Raw genomic sequence first — 24294 nt, forward strand, 5'->3', positions numbered from 1 at the left:
GATGTAACCACGATATCGTTACTACATTGTATACATCGCGATGTTAACGATGTCAACGATGTAAACAGTATATAAAAGTTCTTATAATGTTAACGATGTTGACACAATATCGTGATGTCAAAAATTTTGTTTTTACATTGTGCACTGGACATGGACAATATTTGCAGAAAAAAGCATTAACTGCATGTTACACTGATATTTGTATACTATATTATGATATACTTAGCTGACTTGGATTAAATTTCTGAGTTTCGATAAAACAAAATTTGACAGACCATTACTCACAAAAAAATAACAAGTGAACACTTACTTGCTATTGAACGGGGAGTTACAGTAAACCCGCGATCTTTTAATAAGAAAGATTCTGCAAATATTGCAACGACTTAAGGTGCTGACGGAGTACATTTCCACTCATATTTTTTTTAACATTTTTATTGATATTTTTTGTGTTCAAACTACAGTGCATATATAGGTTGTTACAAGACATAAGTAAATAGAATATATGATACTGTTATTATGCTACCAAGAAATAATAATAATTTTTACAATTCTTCGAGTTGAATATACAGTATATGATACTATCTTAAGATTACTTTGGAGTTCATTTGATATAAAATCATATTTTAAATAAATTCCATAATTTCTCCCAATCTATCGAAAAATGACTCGTTTTGCCTTTATAAGGATATAAATAATCTAAAATTTCCAAACGTCTTTTCAAAAATTTAAGAAAAGCATACACATAACAGTATGTTTAATTGTGTGATCTTTTCATATTTAAACAGTGGGAAATCTAGTGAGCGAGAACAAAAGAAAATTCACTCTTCTTATGATAGAGTCGAGAAAATTAATAATAAAACAATGCCGGTGGCAATACTGATCAAAAGTTATTTCTAAATAACAATTGTATATTTTAAAGAAATTATTTGTCAAACTGTGATATTAGAAATATACATGCAAATACACGATGTTTTATGTTCAGTATTTATCTGTATAATTACATTAGAAGCTTGTGAAACTGAAATATAAAAAATGTTAATATTTGCTGCAGATTGATAAAAAAAAAAATGGAAAAATCATGTACATACAAAATCAAAAGATCTTTCGGGTCACCAATTTTCGGAGTGTTCCACAAAGTACTTAGCATACATGTTACAATTTCCCAAAATATACTTATTTTTCACATCTAAGTTTTCGAGTACACCGGTTTGCTCTTGTCACATGAACATTCAATATAGACGTATTGTCTTTTCGTGAATATAACAATTTAAAGTTAGTCTGTCTGTGCAGGTTAAAAAATTAAAGATAAATATTTTTATAAAATAGGTATCTTTTTACTATTCTATATACAATTTTAAGAAAAGGTTGTCTCGATTTTGGTACATGTATTTGCGGTCTTTTCGATCTACTCTCATTCAATGTTTACATCGGAATAACGTCCTTTTCAATGTGCTTAGTAACTTAATTCAAAAGTGTTAATCTTTGCTACATATCAATCGATTCCTGTGGATTTTTTTCCCTGACTTTCTCTGATCTAGCTGCATATATATACGGATTATTAGCATGTTCGCAAGATGTATGCAGCCAGTAGAAAAACAAATTGAAGTTGGTACTCCAGGAATTAATTCGCATAGCAACATTTTAAACCAATTTTACATCAAGCTCCGATATCCTGCTTTACTCGTCGTTTACTATTTAAGGAGGGAAATAATAACATTTAATGGAAGTTTTTTTTTATTTCAACTTATTTCTATTTTTACTATTTACCAGAACGTTTTCCCGTGAATTTATAATTGATAGCGTCCTTTCTAAAACGGGACAAACATTGATGAATCTTATGCCTTTCATGTACCAAAATCTGCAAAAAAATACTTTTACTGTCAACTATGATAAAAGGGTTGAACAAAATAAAACATATTTCTCACATAGAATGCATCTATAACGGGTGAAAAAATCCTTTGGAACGTTTCCAAGCAAATACTTCTTTATGTTTTTAAATTTAAAAAGTCAAATTCACAACTGCTCATAAATAAATCCTGCAAATAAAATAAAGAGAAGAATGGTTTGGAAACATGTTTCCATTTGGAGTCATGTTCTGACAGAAATGATCGTTTCACCCACATACTGATTCGAAGGGATAACAGTCAGTTGTAATTTAAAATTTGGAACATTCAGGCATCCCTCGCCAGGAGACTTTTTGAATAACTTCGGATTTAACGTTCGGAGTGCCTACATTCCATATATAATTGTTAATAACACTAACTGTATATTAGTTACATATGAATTTGTTAGAAGAAGAGAGGCGAAGGATACCAAAGGGACATTCAAACTCACAAGTCGAAAATAAACTGAAAACGCCATGGCTAAATAGAAAAAGACAAACAAACAACAATACACAAAACACAACATAGAAAACCAGAGACTGAGCAACACGAACCCCACCAAAAACTGGGGATGATCTCAGGTGGGCAAGCAGATCCTGCTAGAAGGCAATATATTCTGCATATTACAAGAAAGATAAAAATTACAATAGATTTACAGTAAATTATTGGTATTGAGAAAACACGACAATATTGAAAGGAAAAACTTACAAAGAGAATACAAAAATTATACGAACTACCGTGGTCGGACACCAAATCATTTAGTGTATGGAGAATTGGGACGTTTTCCTTTGATAATTACTATATAAAATGACGAATTTTAACATACTGGAACCGTCTTTAATTGTTCGAGTTTCCAGTCTAGATTATTTTCGGATGTTAAGCAGGGAAATATTTTATTTTCTCAAACCAGTTACATGTAAGCACTGAATGGGTAAAGATCTACATGTATGTAAAACAGATACTGTGTGATCAGTTCATTCAGAAGTCAAATGCAGAATTGGCAAACACTATTAGAGGTATTATTTACTTATCATTCAAAAAGGAGTTTCTTATAGAACCATATCTGTTGTCTATTTATCTATAACCATATAATCTATATAGAATTAACTGTGATTTCGTTAATTTTAATGTATTTTGACGAATCCACCAGTTTTTATATTGAAATTTTAAAGTACATTGACCCAGAAGTCTTTTACCGAAGTTTAAGAAAAATCTATCTTCGAACATTTAGACACCTCATCTTAATTGAGATTGTTGAATATCAAATTCCCAATTGAAACTGGTCGGTGGGGAAATATTCTAAGAAATAACCGAGTATGTGAAAATGCATATTGGTTTACCTTGAGACGAATTCCATTTATATTTTTTTAAGTCAAAATAACAAAATTGTTGAGTTTCGGAAAAGATTCATTCCACAATCCGTGTGAAGCTAAAATGTGTGGTATGTTTTAACTGTGTCCTATAGCGTTACGTACACGCTTGTCTTTAATAGTGTATTAAGAAATATTTCGCACACACTACAAAATAAACAAAAAAGCTGTATTGTTCGTTTGTGGACTTCCGCAAAGCTTTCGACAAAATTAGCAGGAGGATTCTTATTTATAAACTATTACGGAGTGGAGTTAGCTCAACGTTTGTAACTATGGTTAGATCAGTATATTCGTATGTGAAAATGCGTGTCAAAACTGCCGATTTACTGTCCGGCTCATTCGATAATTTTCTAGGAGTAAAACAAGGGGAACGCCTCTACTTTTTTTTAATTCTTTATTCAAGACTTGATTGAAGACATGATTATTAATCCTTCAGTTGACATAGTTAATATTAATGAAGTTCTGATATACTTAAAACTATTTGCAGACGATACTGTATTATTTGGAAAATCTCCTGAAATTCTACAGGAACTACTTAATAAACTACTTATTTGCTGTAATAAATGGAATATAGAAGTGAATATTAACAAAACGAAAGTTGTTGTATTTAAAAATTGCTGGCAACCGGTAACTGCAAAATTTTCTACAACAATGAAGAACTAAAAATTGCCGATTCGTACATATATCTTGATATGCTGATACATTCTAATGTGGAAAATTTTAACAAACACATAAGCGACAAACCTTGCAAGGTTCACGATCTTTGGCAGGTCTGAATAATTCTACAAATGGTTTATACTTAACGAAGAAAATGAAATGTGACTTGTTCGATAGTATGGTTGCATCTGTGATAAATTATGCTTCAGAAATTTGGGGTTTTCATCGTGGAAATGATGTTAAAATTATCCATTACCGTTTTTGTCGATCTATTTTGAACCTGGGTTAAAGTACGCCAAACTGTTTTTTGTATGGCGAGTTATTTGCCAATGTTGTAATTAGAAAAAAAAAAAAAAAAAAATACTGGTTATATATTGTAACTCATAAACCACTTATTGTGTATGATATTTATCATATATTGTTTCTCAGAGATGAAAATAATGGTAAAAATAATTGGGTTTCTAATGTTCGTGACCTGTTGTTTAGTATTGGTTTAAACTATATGTATGGTATCAGCAGTCTGACATAAATATATCATTAGATGTTATAAAAACTAGGATAAAAGATCAGAATATTCAAAGCTGGTTTGCATCTATACAGAATTGTGAGAAACTTGCAATGTACAGTAATATAAAATTAGATTTTTGCTTTGAAGATTACGTAGATTATAATTATAACTATTTTTTTCCCCACAAAGCTACGTTCTGGTACTATGAAGTTAAATGTTGAGGTTGGGCGGTATACAAATACATCAAGAGAAAACAGATTATGTACTTGTTGTAATATGATAAGTGTTGAAGATGAGTACCATTTTACTTTAGTGTGTCCTGTGTATAGATTTGTAAGGCTGCAGTTTTTAACAAAATACTATTGTTCGTGGCCAAATATGACAAAACTAAGGTATTTGTATCAAACAAAATCTAGATCATTAGTTGGAAAATTGTGTAATTATTTGAAATCTGCTTTGCAGATTAGATCATATCTACTTAGTTGATTGTTTGTCTATTTTCCTATCTTAGAATATTGTTTTCTGCTGTGTATTGTGTGTCACATGTAAATATGTTTGTGTTGCTATAGATTTAACTACTGCTTTGCATATAAAGAATTCATTCATTCGAATAGTCCACTAAAATCTGGACTTCTGTATCCTCTCTACCCCAATGTGTTTATTATTTACAGTGTTTAAGTTCCAAAGGGGATGACAAAGATCTTCTCAGAGGCGGATTTAGGGGGGCAGGGGGCCCGCCCCCCCCTATTTTGGGAAAAATTTGGTTGATTATATAGGGAATCACTGAAGCATGACTAAAGCGGGCCCCCTCTTAGGCAGTCAGTGGGCCCCCACTTATGAAAATTTCTGGATCCGCCACTGCTTCTTCTTCCGATTACGGGAAAGACTCCGGTGCCGGAGTGTGGAATATCCAGGAACTGTGGCGCTATGTTCATGTAAATGGAGGTCGGAAATTATAATATGAAATAAAATATTTGCCACAGTCCAATTACAATTAAAATAACATTAGTTGTAGCTTAATGTTAAACATATTCACATTATGTACAGTGGCTTAAATACAATAGTTAATTATCCAGACAGGATCCTCCAAATGTTAAGGTGGAGATACCACCATTGAAGGAGTCTAGGGAGGGTGTCATGCAAATTGCCTCCGGAAGATCATTCCAAGCTGCAATAGTGTTTTGGAAAAAGAAGACTTATAATAGTCTTTACTTGTATATATATGCCGAAACTTATGTTGTCCTCTAGGACGCTTGCCCGATTGTGTCAGGACGTCATTAGTGACTTCAACAAACAACCCATTAATCTTATAAATCAAAACAAGCTTTGCTTTTGTTCTGCGGGATTGTAAGTTTTCCCATTTAAGATACCATAGATGTATAAACACAATGGGTTTATACATCTATGATCATACCAATGACAGCTCCTGGTGATATATCATTGTAATCATTAAACACATATCTTGCTGCCTTACTCTGAATCTGCTCAATTTAGTTAATTTGGTGTTGTTTGTAGGGATCCCATACTGGTGAGGAGTACTCGACGGTCGGACGCACAAGTGATGTGTACGTAAGGTTTTTAACCATACGTGTGCAGTTTTTCATGTTTCTACGTAAAAATCCTAGAGTTTTAATTGCCTTTGAAGTTATATTAAAAGTATGGGGCCCCAGTCAAGATCGTTGCTTATTGTAACACCTAGGTACTTGCTGTCCTTGACAGAATTAAGTACATGATTATGTAATTTATATTGAAATAAGTTAGGTTTTGACTTTTTAGAAATATTTATGACAACATTTTTCAGGATTAAATTTCATCTACCACTCAGATTCCCAGTTTTCAAGGTTTGATAGATCTTTTGGGAGTACTTGAGACTCATTTATATTATTTGATGTTTTATTAAATTATTTTTCCTTATACCATAATAATTAAGTTTTGTTATTAATCTTTCGTGGGGGGACTTTATCGAAAGCTTTAGGAAAATCTAAAAGAATTGCATCAACTTGATTACCTTCTGCCATATATTTGGCTATATCCTGAATGCTTATGACAAGTTGAGCTTCACAAGAACGTTTACTTCTAAAGACATGTTGGCCATCATTTAAAATATTATTCAAATTTGAAAGTTCCCTGATGTTACTAGTTAAATAAAATTGAGAATGGAAATGGGGAATATGTCAAAGAGACAACAACCCGACCAAAGAGCAGGCAACAGACGAAGGCCACCAATGGGTCTTCAACGCAGCGAGAAAATCCCGCACCCGGACTCTAAGACCTTACATGTTCTAAGACCTTACAGCAAATAGCCGTTAAAGAAATCGGTCTATAGTTAATTGCGTTATGCTTATCTCCCTTTTAAAAAATTGGCACAACATTTGCCTGTTTCCACTCTTCTGGAATTTTTTCCATCATTTATGGATTTTTGAAAAAAGAAATCAAGGAAAGGGGATATCTCTTCCGAGAATTTATTAAGGAAAATAGCAGGGATATTGGTGGGGTAGGGGCTTTTTGTCTTATGCGGCATTGAAGATTTATCTTCTTTAGTAAATGCACTTTTAAATTGCTCATTTAAAATATTTGATTGTGTTTGTGGTACAATCATAATTAGCTTTATTGATTTTTACAGACAATACAGAATAAAGTTAAATGTTAAACATATCGTTCATGCGTTATTGTCAAGAAATAAGACAGTATGGTGATCGTGTAACAGTGGTTTGATTCCGCCAGTGTGCTTTATCCGGAGGATGAAAATTCCTAGTGTGTTTTATCCAGCAACAAAAAATCACTAGGGTTTTTAATCCGGGTCCAGTGTAAAATATCCACCACTCATGATAAGATTCTAAAGAGAGTTTTTTTAAGGGGAAATATATAAAAAATGGGGCTTGGTATTTTTGGGGGATATTTCAATTAACTAAAACTTGCATAACTGATTTGTGTAAAAAATGGACACAGTAAACTAGTGTTTTTCATCCACGGAATTTTCACACACAAATGTTTTGAACCAGGAATGATTACACTAGTGCTTTTGTACCAGGAATGATAACACTAGTGATTTTGTACCTGGAATGATTGCACTAGTTACTTTGAACCGGGATTTATTACACTATATAGTATTTTAGATTCATATATTGATGAAGTGTTTTAGTACTCATTTTGAACACATGATAACACAATATAATGCTTTATTTACCGTAATTAAATATTAATAACTTTCTATGCAAATACGTCAAATCATATGCTTTTAAATTGTCACTAATTGTAATATTCATATATACTGGATTGTCGAAGTTTTTCTGTGCATGTGCGTTTTGTTAGACTTCTACGTCAGTATCTCTTAATCAAACTGGTTCCTTGAAAATTATTCAAATTTTAACCTATTAAATTATGTAAACAATAAACCGGTCTAATATAAACAAAACAACGATATCAATATCGAAGCTTTCACACTATTTTAATACATCCAATATTCTCTAGTGAAAAACAGTTACCCGGAATAAAAACACAGTGGAATGAAAGTACGCTTACAATCGGTCGGTTGTTGGGTGTTAGAGTGTGAACTCATATAAATATTAATTCCAATGTAAGACTAAGGGACTTATCATTTTTTATCTGGGAGGGGGGGGGGGGGGGGGGGGGGGGGGGCTGGTCAAAATGCAGGGGGGATCAAGTTTTTTTCTGTATGTGGAAAAGGGGGGTTCAATTTTTTTTATAAATTCAATGTGGGGGGATCAATATTTTTTGCACATAGAAATAAGTAGTTCACATACTTCAACGGAGACAAAATGTCAAGAAGAACATTACACTTGACTCAAGCTAGCGAACAATTGTAGCGAACAATTAGCCAGCGAACAATTAGGAGGTATAACTAAAAACCACAATTTCACATAAGACAATCACGTTTTTTTCGAGCTAGACCTAGCGGACAATTATGAGAATATTCAAAATATAAAACAAAAACGAATAAAAAAAATTAAAACAAAAGGAATACCATAAAGATTTTGACCAATTTAGAGATTGTGACAGGCAACGACTGTAAAGGTAACATAGATGAGATATTATCGTATCTACTAAGACAAACTCCAGAATGGTTTATGTTTAAAAATCTGAAGTTAAGTTTAAAAAACTGAAATTGTAAAAACGAAAAGGAAGGAGGGGGCATACATTAAGTTGATTTTTGACTCATTTATAGAGATTGTGACGGTACACGACTGCATAGGTGATGCAGCTGAGACATTAGCGTATCTATTAAGACAAACTCCAGGATGGTTTATGTTAAAAAAATCTGAAGTTAGGTTGAAAAAATTGTAATTAAAAACGAAAAGGGGAATACCTTAAGTTGATTGTTGTAGAGGGGACATTGGCGCATCGTGTAAGAAAATCTCCAGAGTGGTTTATTTTCGAAAATCTGAAGTTACGGTTAAAAAACTGAAATTGTGAAATTGACAAAATGAGATTAAGGGGGTAGGCCAATTTCAGTTAATTTTGGACCAATTTCAAGAGATTGTGACGGGCAACGACTATATAGGTGTTGTAGAGGAGACAATGGCGCATCGTTTAGGAAAATCTCCAGAGTGGTTTATGTTCGAAAATCTGAAGTTACGGTTGAAAAACTGAAAATTTTATTGTGATATTGACAAAATGAGATTAGGGGGGTAGGGCACTAAAAGACAAATTTTGGACCAATTTCAAGAGATTGTGACAGGCAACGACTATATAAGTGTTGTAGCGGAGACATTGGCGCATCGTTTAAGAAAATCTACTGAGTGGTTTATGTTCGAAAATCTGAAGTTACGTTTAAAAATTGAAATTGTGAAATTGAAAAAATGAGATTAGGGGGGTAGGCCATTTAAGTTAATTTTCGACCAATTTCAAGAGATTGTGACGGGCAACGACTATACAGGTATTGTAGAGGAGACATTGGCGCATCGTTTAAGAAAATCTCCAGAGTGGTTTATGTTCGAAAATCTGAAGTTACGGTTAAAAAACTGAAATTGTGAAATTGACAAAATGAGATTAGGGGGGTATGCCAATTTAAGTTAATTTTCGACCAATTTCAAGAGATTGTGACGGGCAACGACTATATAGGTATTGTAGAGGAGACATTGGCGCATCGTTTAAGAAAATCTCCAGAGTGGTTTATGTTCGAAAATCTGAAGTCACGGTTAAACAACTGAAATTGTGAAATTGACAAAATGAGATTAGGGGGGTAGGCCAATTTAAGTTAATTTTGGACCAATTTCAAGAGATTGTGACGGGCAACGACTAAATAGGTGTTGTAGAGGAGACATTGGCGCATCGTTTAAGAAAATCTCCAGAGTGGTTTATGTTCGAAAATCTGAAGTTACGGTTAAAAAACTGAATTGTGAAATTGACAAAATGAGATTAGGGGCGCTGGCCAATTTAAGTTAATTTTGGACCAATTTCAAGAGATTGTGACGGGCAACGACTATATAGGTGTTGTAGAGGAGACATTGGCACATCGTTTAAGAAAATCTCCAGAGTGGTTTATGTTCGAAAATCTGAAGTTACGGTTAAAAAACTGAAATTGTGAAATTGACAAAATGAGATAAGGGGGTTGGCCAATTAAAATTATTAATTTTAGACCAATTTCAAGAGATTGTGACGGGCAACGACTATATAGGTGTTGTAGAGGAGACAATGGCGCATCGTTTAAGAAAATCTCCAGAGTGGTTTATGTTCGAAAATCTGAAGTTACGGTTAAAAAACTGAATTTGTGAAATTGAAAAAATGAGATTAGGGGGGTAGGCCAATTTAAGTTAATTTTGGACCAATTTCAAGGGTTGTAACGGGCAACGACTATATAGGTGTTGTAGAAAAGACAATGGAGCATCGTTTAAGAAAATCTCCAGAGTGGTTTATGTTCGAAAATCTGAAGTTACGGTTAAAAAACTGAAAATTTTATTGTGAAATTGACAAAATGAGATTAGGGGGGTAGGGCACTAAAAGAAAAATTTGGACCATTTTAAAGAGATTGTGACGGGCAACGACTATATAGGTGTTGTAGAGGAGATATTGGCGCATCGTTTAAGAAAATCTCCAGAGTGGTTTATGTTCGAAAATCTGAAGTTACGGTTAAAAAACTGAAAATTTTATTGTGAAATTGACAAAATGAGATTAGGGGGGTAGGGCACTAAAAGAAAAATTTGGACCATTTTAAAGAGATTGTGACGGGCAACGACTATATAGGTGTTGTAGAGGTGACAATGGCGCATCGTGTAAGAAAATCTCCAGAGTGGTTTATGTTCGAAAATCTGAAGTTACGGTTAAAAAACTGAAATTGTGAAATTGACAAAATGAGATTGGGGGGTAGGCCAATTTAAGTTAATTTTGGACCAATTTCAAGAGATTGTGACGGGCAACGATTATGTAGGTGTTGTAGAGGAGACATTGGCGCATCGTTTAAGAAAATCGCCAGAGTGGTTTAATCTGAAGTTACGGTTAAAAAACTGAAATTGTGAAATTGACAAAATGAGATAAGGGGGTAGGCCAATTAAAATTATTAATTTTAGACCAATTTCAAGAGATTGTGACGGGCAACGACTATATAGGTGTTGTAGAGGAGACAATGGCGCATCGTTTAAGAAAATCTCCAGAGTGGTTTATGTTCGAAAATCTGAAGTTACGGTTAAAAAACTGAATTTGTGAAATTGAAAAAATGAGATTAGGGGGGTAGGCCAATTTAAGTTAATTTTGGACCAATTTCAAGGGTTGTAACGGGCAACGACTATATAGGTGTTGTAGAAAAGACAATGGAGCATCGTTTAAGAAAATCTCCAGAGTGGTTTATGTTCGAAAATCTGAAGTTACGGTTAAAAAACTGAAAATTTTATTGTGAAATTGACAAAATGAGATTAGGGGGGTAGGGCACTAAAAGAAAAATTTGGACCATTTTAAAGAGATTGTGACGGGCAACGACTATATAGGTGTTGTAGAGGGGACATTGGCGCATCGTTTAAGAAAATCTCCAGAGTGGTTTATGTTCGAAAATCTGAAGTTACGGTTAAAAAACTGAAAATTTTATTGTGAAATTGACAAAATGAGATTAGGGGGGTAGGGCACTAAAAGAAAAATTTGGACCATTTTAAAGAGATTGTGACGGGCAACGACTATATAGGTGTTGTAGAGGTGACAATGGCGCATCGTGTAAGAAAATCTCCAGAGTGGTTTATGTTCGAAAATCTGAAGTTACGGTTAAACAACTGAAATTGTGAAATTGACAAAATGAGATTGGGGGGTAGGCCAATTTAAGTTAATTTTGGACCAATTTCAAGAGATTGTGACGGGCAACGATTATGTAGGTGTTGTAGAGGAGACATTGGCGCATCGTTTAAGAAAATCGCCAGAGTGGTTTAATCTGAAGTTACGGTTAAAAAACTGAAATTGTGAAATTGACAAAAACGGAAAAATTGATGAAATTTTCGTTTCCGTTCTCTAACTTCACTTTGCCTCAACCAAATTTTATGAAACTTAGACACAATGCTTATTACCACAAAACGGTCTCAACTGTATGTGGAAGTTGACTCATGCATATTTAAAATCTTGAAAAATAGACCAACACTCATCCTTAATGTTTAAAATTAATTATTTTCCAATTAATCAAAGTGACAATTTATATACCTTCAGACATTTATTGACATGTACAATATATTTCAGATCACTTGAAGTAGTATTGGCAGTAATTTTAAAGTGATCATTTAATAAGCATTTTAATGGGCTTGATAGTGCTTTCTTTTTTCGATATCTCACTTTTTGTAGTAGTCATTCAAAATTCGTAATTTGTCTAAATAAACATATCTTAAATAAATAAATATCAAAAAATAATAAAGAAAAAAACATACGGAAACAGAAGAGGGCAAGTGGCCGAAAATGGTTTATTCATTACAATAACAAAAATAGACATAATTTGAAAGTCACAACTATGAAATGCTTACGTTTTCCCTTTCCTTTAGATGACTACGTATTCGTGAACATATACATGCAAACAAATACATATTTTCCTCTCATTCTACGTTTAGAATTAACAATGGGAATGGAATTAAATGAGGTTTTTCTAAACATTTAATTATGTATACTTCTGTTAATATTTGAAATGTATGTTCTTATTATTTAGAATAACAATAACAATAGGTCTTTACAGATACAAGTTCTTAATTACTTCATTTGATTTACGGATGAAAATGCAAAGGGATACTGAATTGCACATAACTATTTACATCTTATTTACTTTTGTTTTAATGAGTTTGGACAGATGGGCATAAATCCTTCATTTGAAACAATTAAACTTGTTATAAAATATTGTAAGAGGAAATCTGTCACTGAAACCAATTAATCGACCTTAAAATTTGATGGTTCACAAAATAAAATTCTAACCTTAGAGATTTGGTAAATTGTTTTAAATGGCTTTCTATAATCATTATCATGATAATCTATCATGTGTTTCTAGATTTCAATTCATGTTTTATTAAAGAAACAGGGGGGGGGGGGGGGGAGGGGACACACCCATTGAATGAAAAGTGATATTACATGTTTAATATAACATAACAAAATAACAAAACATTTAACATAAATAGTTTAAGAAAGGTCGTAATGGAATTGTAGCAAACTTTGCACACTTTTAAATGACTTTGTAAATAAAAAAAAAAATACTCCGGCGTTATGGTCATTATTTTTCATAACAATTCTTTCAGTGGAATTTTGATAAAGTCGTGTATTTCTTCCTGAAAAGGTTCTGTTTCGTACACATCGTTATGTGTGATTTCTCGAAATTTCTACATTTTCTGCTATTTATCCGTAGCAAGTTAACTTCTCCAGCTAAAATTTTACCGCTGGTAAATCATTTGTTATTTGTCTCATAATTGTTAAATTCATTTAATGGAACTCATACATATAAGTTTTATAACATCAAGAATCAATTTCAAATAAATTTCAAACCTTCGTTCAGTTTAATAAAGGAAATAAAATACGAAACATTCTTACACATTTTTCAAATATTCACAAATTGAACCTTATATACCGGTATATATAATGTGTTGGTGAAACACTTATATTTTCTTTCCTCCTTCGTATTCAACTGACTTGCCGATTGCAGCCTGCAACCAACAGTCCGCTCCGGTATCACTTGGTCCAACTCTTTATTGGAATGATTGAAATCTATATTGTAATCACAAGTCAATTTATCTACAAAACTACTTTTGAAATACCAAATGGTTTTTTTTCAATTTTTAATTTTCATCCTTATGATACTTTACTTCAGAACTTGTTCCTGTATTGTTATGAATTTCAGTTAATGGTCAATTTCTTAGTGAAGATTCGTTTAAATTCCACTTATTAGATACATTTAATAACGCTTACTGTTACCTTGATGGCATTTTTGCTTCAAATAATAAAGAATTCCCTAATCATACTGCTGGAATTTACCCCAGAGAACTTACTTTAAATAAAAATAATAGTGGAATATTACAAGTTCACCCCGGTACCTCTCATATGTTAGATATGGAGAACAACAAACCGTAAAAACGGTAAGATGAGAGGTACAAGAGGCTGGGTATGCGGCCTTCCGACAGAGATATGATTTGAACTCCCCCACATCGGTGTTCAATCAAATTATCTTTGCGATTTGTTGGATTTTCCTTTTTTCCCTTTTTTTTTTGTTTTGTGGATGAATGAATATATGTCCATGACATTTTAATCAATGAAAAGCAGAATTTGTAGTGTTTTTTTTTTTTTTTTGGTCGGATAAGTCACTATAGTATTTCTTGTACTTGTTATGTTGTATAATAACGACAACACGACATGTATTTTTTATCAAAATCTGCCATTAATACACGCAAGCTATTAGCTATGAAGATGAATAAGCTCTAAATCGCCATGAATACATAATATAAGACATTAACATTTAGCATAAGGTTTAATCAGTACTTGGAGCAATACTGCTCCTGACTATTCCACCTATCCTAGAATTAGTGCATATGGATCCCAACACTTGATGATTCTAAAAAACACAAAACCGACCTGTTTGATAAACCCTTCACGGACAACACAGTTCTCCAGCTTGACCCAACATACATTTTGATTTTATTGACAATTGTGTAACAACCGGCCAAAATAACTGGTCACTTCTCCCTTGGATATTCCTTTCATATGACGTATCGTAATGATGCCTCAGATGTATGTATATGTTTGTGCATCATGTGACTTTGCGTGTGTTTGTTTGTTTGTTTGAGGTGTGTTTTTTTCTGTTTTGTTTGTTTGTTTGTTTTGCTTGCTTGTTATGTTTTTTATGGTGGTGGATCTAAATGTTGTTGTTTTTCATTTTATTATTTCCCTTTTTTTTTTTTAATCTGTCTTTCATTTCTAACACTCTGCTATAGCTGCTAATACAATGGCAATCAACAAGCATAACCTGACTTTGTCGTATTACTAGCAACCTTCACCACACTTGATGACAATTAACACACAGAACATGTCTTTGTCATATTCCATATTGCTTATGACCTTCACCGCAAACTCCAATCAACTGACCAGAACACAAGATGACCGCGTTATCTTTATATTCGAGGCACCCAAGGGTGAACTTGTAATAGTGGAATATTACAAGTTCACCCCGGTACCTCTCATATGTTAGATATGGAGAACAACAAACCAAAAACCGTGCAGCTTTGTGTAAAATAGTAAACATACTGAAACAAACTATACTCATTTAATACAGTATTTATTATCCAATACTTATAATATAAAAAATACATAAAACAGTAATGAAAAAATCAAATGTACCTTAATTAATTGTTTAGGTTTTCCCCTTTCTTGATATACAATTAATCAAAACGTCTGAAAAAAGTGCTTTTAAATAATTGCGTTTTCATTTCAAAAATTTCATAAAACAAATTCAAAACTTAAACTGTTTCAAATTACTTATACTGACATAGTTTTGTGAAACTTTATCGAACAAAGACGACCCCTGTCCTAAATGTTTAGCAGCGGAGGACAATGTTCTAGCTGGACCCTCGGGGCTCATTAATTTTCCAACATGTGCATAATGGTCAATCATTCCCTTGGAACTCCAACCCACATGTTGATTGATCGCTTGATCATCGACTCCTAACATTCTTAAGGTAATTGCGCAACCGCGTCTGCTGCTGTGGGACGTTTCTCCATGATACAGATTAATATTCATTAAGTGCGTCTTTAACCGGTCTGTCATACATGATGATGATACTGCTCGATTATTAATTTGTTTTGATTTATTGTCTCTAACACGATAAATGAAACCCTTGTTTAAATCAACATCTAATTTACTTGCCATACGTTTGTAATCCTTTACAAGTTTAATTGGACAAATATCTTCATCTAGCGACGGCAAGATGATATAATTTTTTGGATTGTCGATTGAGGCCGTTTTCCCTGCCTGTTGTGATACATAAATGCCTGTTGAATCAGGTATTTCAAACAAATTTTCGGCCTTAAGTAAACCAAGATCCCCACCCCTGTTGCCTGAATGACATAACAGAGAAAAATAAGACAAGTCACGCGCAAATAAAAACTGTGATATAGGGTCTTTTTCCACGGACACTTTGTAGGATAAATATCTACATAGTTTTCCTAACTTGTCGAACATTAAAGGAGTCGCTTGTTTTCTTGTAATATTAGAATTAGATTGCTCCAAAGACACTGCTTGAATGTGTTGCTTCAAGATATGAGATGAAGCCGGGTTGCCACTGTAAAGCATTGGGTTCCATTCTCCAGCTCTTCCAATATCTCGAAAAATTGCTCTTATTTTCCCTAACAAACTGTCTACCGACTTTACCGTGAGAGTTTTGGGACAACTGCAGTTTTTAAGACCATGTTCTGTACGATATACGCAATTATCCTCGTGCAGTTGTGTTCTGCCATTTTTTTCTTTGAACACTAAGAATTTCCTGATATCTTCAGGAACGGCGTTGGAAAGATTTTTCAGAGGTTCCAAAGTAACGAAAAATTTCTCTTATTCGGTTTTTAAACTGCATTTCTGTTTTGAATAACTCCCCGATTTTACTAAATTGTCAAGTTTGTCAATTCGTTTTTCAATTTTATGCAACAGTTGATCCCTTTCTTTCGAACATTCGTCTAAATATTCTAATGACTTATTTCTCGGAGAACCACATATTTTACAAAAAATATAGTCTACATCGTTTGCTGTTGCACATCCTTTGCATAACATGTATGGACGTAAAATATTTGCAATATTAAAACCCTACAACAAAATAAAGAAAAAAAATGACAACTATATAAATTTACAAAAATGTTAACTAAACATACATATTTACACTTTGGTAGAGAAAAACAAACAAACGCTAGTCATGTCACTGTCCCTACATTCCTACTTGGGATACACATTTTAACATACTATATAAATTGTTTGTCAATATACGTTGGCCATCCTCATTCAAATGCACATTATCCCTTAAATGTGAACTGTTAATATTTACATTGTCCATGAATAACCACTTATGTTCTCTGCATGCTTGTTTCATTTTTGCATTAAATCTCTCCGATCTTATATTTATATAATCGTCCTTAGTGATAATTATTGATGACAAAATTACTTTTACATGCGTAAATTGCTTACAAATGTTTTCTAACAACAATGTTAAAGATTCAAGCTCATGATGTGCTACAGATAATTGGTGAAATTCATTCAAATACAAATAACATTTACTCAAATTATTCACACCGGCATGCACAAAAATAGTTTGTGGTGGATACCTATCGACCATCTTTTGAATATTGTATTGTACATTGCGAATAAGGCCTCCACCTTCTGAATAAACATGTACCTTAGGGTTCCTAAATTTCTTATCTGATAAAAGAAATCTGATCATTGAATCACCGACACAGAGAAAATGAAAATTTGATGTAATCGTAGGGTTATTTAGAAAAAGCATTTTCCCATAAGATGAACCGGAAATAAAGTTCTGCACCCTAACCGCCCATAAATTCCATGGTAAACCATATCTATCAGACACATAGCCCTTTTTCGTTGGGTACTTTAAAACATCTTTTTGACCTTTGAGGCCTAGAACAAACGCGTCACTAATAAAATTGACAAAATTAGGCAGCCATAAAGGAGTAGTATTCTCCGCTCTTATCACAATCGTATAACTACAACTGCTTTCTTTCAAGAAAGTCATAACTGGTAGAATGAGATTGAAAGGTGGAAACACGTAACAGTTTTCCTGTTTGTTAATCTCTTGTGTGAAAACATTTATACCCGAGGACAAAGGAGATTGAAAAGGTGTAAAATGTTTTAAAATATTTCCTTTTTTGTCTTTCATGCTATTTGAGTCCAAAGCCATGAGATCTAAAGTATGTCCAGAATTTCCTCCGAAATGCTCTTGAATAGTCTGCCATATTGCTTTCGTAATTGTTGCGTCACACTTTGTTAAAGAACGTGAAGGTGCGTCAGCGAGATTTTGTTTTGACGGTATATAGTACAGGTTCAAAATAATGTCAGAATCAATAGTGAATTTGAAAATATCTTTTATTACAGAATTCAATTGAGATGACCTTGACCCCTCGTTGTCCCACGCATATATCAAAGCTTTGTTGTCGACATTTGCATCTATTCGAAACCCCTTAATTTTGTCTCTGAATGACTTCAAAACATTTAATAACGCATATGCTTCTAGAATCATAATTGGCAGAGAAAGCATTTCTGCCACCCACGAATCACCTACAGTATGTTTGATGTCATTAATTTCGAAGACACCACCCCATTTGAAGGTGGATGCATCTGTAAAAATAGTCACTGATAAATGCCTCTCCCTTTTCCACTCTAATTTACCTTCCCATTCATCAAGAAAACGCCATGACGTAATTTCATCCTTGAGATCTCCATTCAATGTTATGCCTGATTTCGACTTTATACCAAAAGAAATCGCGCTATTCATTTCGCGGGTATACAGCTTTGCGGCAGGGACTGCTAGCATGAAAGAAATACACCTGCCTGATAGTTTTTGTAAATCTAAAACGGATAGCTCGGACTTCGCGAGACAAGCCTCTCTGAAACCTACAAACTTTTTCTTTTTACTTTCAGTTAACCTGAAGCAACGCTCTACAGAGTCTACATTAAACCCTAAAAAAACTGGTGATTGTGTTGGTACAAATATAGTCTTTGTTAGATTTAAACAGTATCCGAGCCTGTTTAATATTTCACACACAATGTAATTTGCTAACAAAGCGCTTGGTATACCGGGTTCTATCCCTTCACTTCGAACTTCCTCTACCAGTCTGTCGTCAATGTACAGAAATATCGGTATAGAAAAATGTTTCCGTATATAAGAGGTAGGTTGCATATTCAAAGTATGGTATATGTAACTTGACAATTTAAATCCAAAAGGTAGGGTCTTACACCGATAATAATATCCTCCCCACTGAAAACCGACAAGATTGAAAGACTCTTCTGATAACCGAACATTATCAAACCCAGATTTATCGTCTATTGATGTGAAATAAGCACCTGTTTTAACTATCCTGGGAATATCTTTTAAAGTATCTAAGTTGAATGGTACACTTTTGATCCAATTATTGAGATACATAAGGTTCACACAAAGTCGAGGTTTTGTAGGTTCTACTGTTAAAGGGGCTACTATATGCGGTGGTTGTACTAGACCCACTTTCCCTAGGCATTCAAGTGATCCATTTCGTAATCTCTCTGTGATCGTCTTTGTTATAAAATCAATAAAAGGAACACAACTGTTCGAATTGTTAAACATTCTCGGTGGAGGAAATTCGTGGTCATACTTTTCTCCCCAAAATTTCCCTTTGAAAGACGTAATGTATTTATGTATGTTTACCCCGTTTTCTATCCAATCTAAGACTTCCTTAGGTTGCGACGAATTACATATAATATGCTTCCATTGGTCTACACGCGTATGAATTTGTCCTGCCTTAAAAGAATTTGGATTTAAAAAGACTAAGTTATCAGTCGACGGAACCTGACCTTGTATCAATGATGCACTAAATGATTTTTCCGCCGAATCGGGCTTAATTTGTAACTCCTTTTCACTTAAAAGTTTCCCCTCTAAATTGACATATGATGCTAATCTAACAAATTCATTGGTCGGGTCGCTATCAAAAATCACATTTTTTTCCCATGGTTTCATTCGAAAGTTTTCCTGAAATTATATATATAACTTGCATCAGAATTTAGTTATATGAGGTAATATATTTTTTATGTACAATGCATGCCAACATCTAATGAGCAACATCAACGAAAAACTTAACGATAAGAGTTCCATAACTAGTTCTGGGGTGGAGGGATAAGGCAATCCCTAGCCATATGACCAGGTTTATTACATCGATAGCATATCAATGGGGTGCGGGGTCTTGACCTTCGTGGTTGTTGAGAAAAACGTGGAGGTGAAGGTCCTTGTTGATAACTAAAACGATTGTACCCATAATTATAAGGCATGGGCTGAAACATGCCATACCCTTGTGTATTTACATCCTCATTGTTTTTTGTCATTCCGAAATTTTTCATTAACTTTTGTTCCTTGTCTAAAATGCTTTCTTCTTCTCTGTTGCAGACTAATTTCAACACAAGTGCTGCAGCAAAAGATGGGTTTGACTTATGAGAATTAAATCGGTTTAAAATTAGGTTTATCTTGTCTTTAATATCACTGTTTTGCTTTCTAGCTAAACTTTCAAGAATTACAAGTCTCTCGTGCAAAACGTCAATATCAACCTTTGGTCCCTTGGATGCCTCTTCTTTCACGTCTCGCTTGGCTCTTGCTAAATCCGATTCGTCATCGGCTGTTTTCTTTTCTTCCAACTTCTTCTCCAGCTTATCTATTTTGTCCTCCAGGGCTTTCATCTGTTTGGGAAAATATCACATATAATAACACCCATTGTTTATCTTTGTACAACCACAGTTCTATACCAATTAAAATGCATGCATACCTGCAGTGTTTGTTGATACTGATTGTTACGGTTAATATAACTTCTTAAGATACTCTCTACTATTAAATAATACACATGTTGTTAATCACTGTAGTGTGGATAATTAATCCTGTCCAGCTTTTCTTGCAGCTGCCAACTGTGACTTTATCTGAACTTTTATCATACACAAATAAATTTGATAAGAGAAAATCTCAAGGAAATAGCGTATTACCGGTTGCATAACCGCCTCTCAAATTATAATCCCTTATGTCAAAATATTACCATAATTTTCCAGGGTTGGAATGAAATATAAGCATTTTTATACTTTTCATATTAACTTGCACAAATCCTTTCTATCTTATGCTCCTCCAATCACAATTTATAGATAAAAATATTTAAATTCAGTTAGATAATGAAGACGACAATGCACATACAATGCCTTCTTAGTAACAAAGGCAGCCTGTCATCTTCATTTATTTAATAAAATTAGCATAATTATGTAATGCGTGATTATAACTTTTTTTTTTTCCTAGTTAATATGAAATAATTTTATCTGGGAGTAAAACTTATGTGACCACAATTAAGTCTTACGCTGGTTACTGTATCTCAAATGGAGGTATGCATACTACAAGACTAATTTAAGAAACTTTTTTTTTTTCTTTTTTTCTTCTTTTTTTTTTTATAAAAACCTACTAACTGATTTCTATTTACTAACGACCCATTTCGTACCTCTTATTCTTTTTTCTTTATTTCTTTCTTTCTTTCAAAATTATTATAACTTTTAATATATCCTCTTCATCTTCTTTTATTTCCATTTTCTTACAAATGACCCTTTAATTGCAAGTAATACTCCCCTGTGAGCCTTATTTTTCAACGAATTTAACAAAACTTATTCCGTATAGTTCTTCCACAACATCTTCTTCCTCTTACTATAATATTCATTAAAATTTTACATTTATGTCTTATGATCTCATTCCTAAATAAGTCTCACGTATTACGACAGACCTTTCTCTAGCGTATCTTTTCTTTTTACAAATTGGATTATTTCATACTCGTTTATACATATGTGGTATAATTGCTAATGAGACAACTCTTCACAAGACCAAATAACGAAGAAATTATCATTTATATGCCACCGTACTGTTTTCAACAATGAACAAACTTTAAGATTAAAACATTTCATTTTCTTCTCTCTTTCAAATTGCATGAAAAACTAACAATTAAACAAACTTAAATTTTAAACATTAACCAACTTTGTCTATCTTCATATTTCTTTCGATAAACGTTAAAATTTCTTTTCACACCCTTCTATTTACCATACTTTTCTAAACCATTTTTTTTTTCTTTCTAAATTGCTGACAGTTAACCATTTTTTTTTTTTTTTTTTTTTTTTTTTTCATTTTTTTTTTTTTTTCATTTCCTATATACATGATATATATTTTCCGTCTCTATTAACATAACTTTTTTCTCTTGCTAACCTTGTCTGTACCTTTAATTCATCCTTTAACCGCAGACAATTTATAATTATCTCGTTTATTTCATATAATTTCTCTCTTGAAGCATCAAAACTAATCTTAAATATTCCAAATACTTTTCTTCACATTTCTTTTCTTTAACATTAATATATATATTTTTCTCTCTCAAAACTATCGATCATGCATGGACGACCCTTCATCAATCATTTTCAAATTAACCACATATTGTTTCACTTAAACGTAAAATCCTCTTTTCACAGTATTTTAGTTACCAATCTTGTATCCCAATTTTTTCCATTTGTTTTTCTTATCTATTGCCTCATTTTGTCTTTTCCTAATTTACTTCATTTTAACATAATTATGACTAAATTTTCTCGTTTCCTATATAATTTTCCTTCTTTAATAACATATCTGTTTTCTCTAGATAACTACATCCACATCTTGTTTAACCTCAGACATTTCATAATTATCTCATGTATTTTATATTTATTTTATTTTTCTCTCTCTTGAATCATCAATAAAAATTTCTAATACACATTTCTCTCTTTTAGGCAGTTCGTTTCTTTCTTCTTTTTTTTTTTGTATGCTAAAACTTAAAATCCTCTTTTCATCATTCTTAAAGACCTTTTATTTTTTCTCTCCTTTTTAATTATTTTTTTTTCTCTCTTGCATCATCAATAAAAATCTTAAATATTTCGAGGAAAACTTTTCTTTACATGTCTCTCTTTCAGACATTTCATTTCTTTTCTTCTTTTTTATATGCTAAAACTTAAAATCCTCTTTTCATCATTCTTAAAGACTTTTTTTTTTTTTTTTTTTTTCTCCTTATTAATTATTTTTCTCTCTCTTGAATCATCAATAAAAATCTTAAATATTTCGAGGAAAACTTTTCTTCACATGTCTCTCTTTTAGACAGTTCATTTCTTTTCTTCTTTTTTTTTTATATGCTAAAACTTAAAATCCTCTTTTCGTCATTCTTAAAGACTTTTTTTTTTTTTTTTTTTTTTTTTCCTCTCTCTCCTTTTTTTTTTCTTTCTTTCTTAATTGCAACCTTTTAACAAAACTATAGCTAATTTTACTCATTTCATATATATTTTCCCTTCTTTATTAACAAACCGTTTTCCCTGGATAACCACATCTATACCTGTAATTCTTCTTTTTAACCACAGACGATTTATAATTATCTCATGCATTTTTTCCTTCCTTTTTCTCTTGAATCATTAATAATATGTCTTTCCTTATGAATAGTAATATACACTTTTAATCTTTGTAAGAAGTTCTTTAAATCATTTCCCGGTGATGTGCTAATTTGATCATTAATAATCTAAGCCTTTTAATATATTAATACATTTTTTCTAATGTAACCGCATTGTCATTTATCCCATAGATCTGAACGTAATAATTATTTACAGCACTGAACAAATCTATAAATAATATATTCTTCCATTCACCTAAAAAAATTCTTTTAAATAACCTCATTCAATTTTGAATGTGTACTTAAGGTAAATAACGCCAAAATTAATTTACGTTAACCAAAACCATTTATAACACGAGACTCTTTTCGCATACACTTTGACCAAATACACGATTCTGTTTAATGCCCGGATCAAATGAAATATGAGCATTTAACTTCTAATACCATAACAAAATTCCTCTTGTTTAACAAGAAAACTTTTTTTTTACTGATTAAACTGTTCTTACCCCAGTTGTATCATTTGCCTTTTTCTTTTTTTTAGGTGGCTCCGGACGTGTAGATGGCCCAGCCTCCTCATCATCTTTTCCCTCCTGAATCATGTCACCACACTGTAGTGCAAAATGCACCAGTTTGCAAATGTTTTCCCTGGAATCCTGGATTCCACCCAACAGCATAATTTCCTCCAGTTTGACACCTTTTGAATTTGCGATGTTGAACAGTTGTAGTTTGCTGAATGTTGGCAAACACTTCCCTTCATACTCCTCCATTTCAGGATCTTCTTCTTCCCGAAATTTCCTTAAAACTTTTACAATATCCATTTTGCGTCTGATTAGGACCGCAAACTCCAATCAACTGACCAGAACACAAGATGACCGCGTTATCTTTATATTCGAGGCACCCAAGGGTGAACTTGTAATACTTGTATAAACAGCAATACTTTTGCTTTTTGCAGATTTTGACATATGATTACATTTCAGTTTCATACGAAAAAATTCGTAAGGGTTCCGTGGAACCCAGTGACTCGCCTACTTTTGCTGTTAGTCGCAGGCTCAACAAAAATGGGGAAATAATTATTACAAATTTTCCTCTAGATACTATCTTTTGATTGTAAGAAGCTTCTGTTCAAGTTTGGAAGGAATCCAGGATGGTTATGAATCTAATAAATGTTTAAAAAATTTAACTGTAGACTGTATGTAATGTTAACTGGAAGAAAAACTAAGTCCATTTATAAGTAATATACGGAAAAACAGGAATTTTTTTTTACAAAATTTCC

General features: G+C 32.8%; 1 protein-coding gene and 1 long non-coding RNA gene across 3 annotated transcripts; one reads left to right on the forward strand and one right to left on the reverse strand.

The window, feature by feature from the left end:
• The first annotated feature begins 9264 nt into the window (after positions 1–9264).
• LOC127704317 (uncharacterized) lies at positions 9265–11779 on the forward strand. Of its 2 annotated transcripts, none has more exons than XR_007983220.1 (3): positions 9265–9685; positions 10057–10215; positions 10407–10854. It is a non-coding gene; the product is annotated as an uncharacterized LOC127704317 (long non-coding RNA). The 2 variants fall into 2 exon arrangements; XR_007983219.1 differs by lacking the exons at positions 9265–9685; positions 10407–10854 and adding exons at positions 10960–11143; positions 11335–11779 and having other exon boundaries at positions 10016–10215.
• A 7934-nt stretch (positions 11780–19713) lies between these two features.
• On the reverse strand, positions 19714–23933 carry LOC127704297 (uncharacterized). Its single transcript, XM_052208305.1, has 2 exons — positions 23528–23933; positions 19714–20286 (listed from the first exon to the last, which is right to left on the reverse strand). The coding sequence occupies exons 1-2, from the start codon at positions 23837–23839 to the stop codon at positions 19714–19716; spliced, it is 885 nt and encodes a 294-aa protein (XP_052064265.1). The 5' UTR covers positions 23840–23933.
• Positions 23934–24294: the final 361 nt, after the last annotated feature.

Source organism: Mytilus californianus, unplaced genomic scaffold (genome assembly GCF_021869535.1).
Source record: "Mytilus californianus isolate M0D057914Y unplaced genomic scaffold, xbMytCali1.0.p SCAF_6, whole genome shotgun sequence".
NCBI classification, from domain to species: Eukaryota; Metazoa; Mollusca; class Bivalvia; order Mytilida; family Mytilidae; genus Mytilus; species Mytilus californianus.

Excerpts from the sequence above, each read along its gene's own strand:
- LOC127704297 (XM_052208305.1), bottom strand. The coding sequence starts at position 23,839 with ATGGATATTGTAAAAGTTTTAAGGAAATTTCGGGAAGAAGAAGATCCT. Across the intron at positions 20,287-23,527 it reads AGGCAAATGATACAACTGGG|ATGAAAGCCCTGGAGGACAA; the intron begins GTAAGAACAGTT and ends TTTCCCAAACAG.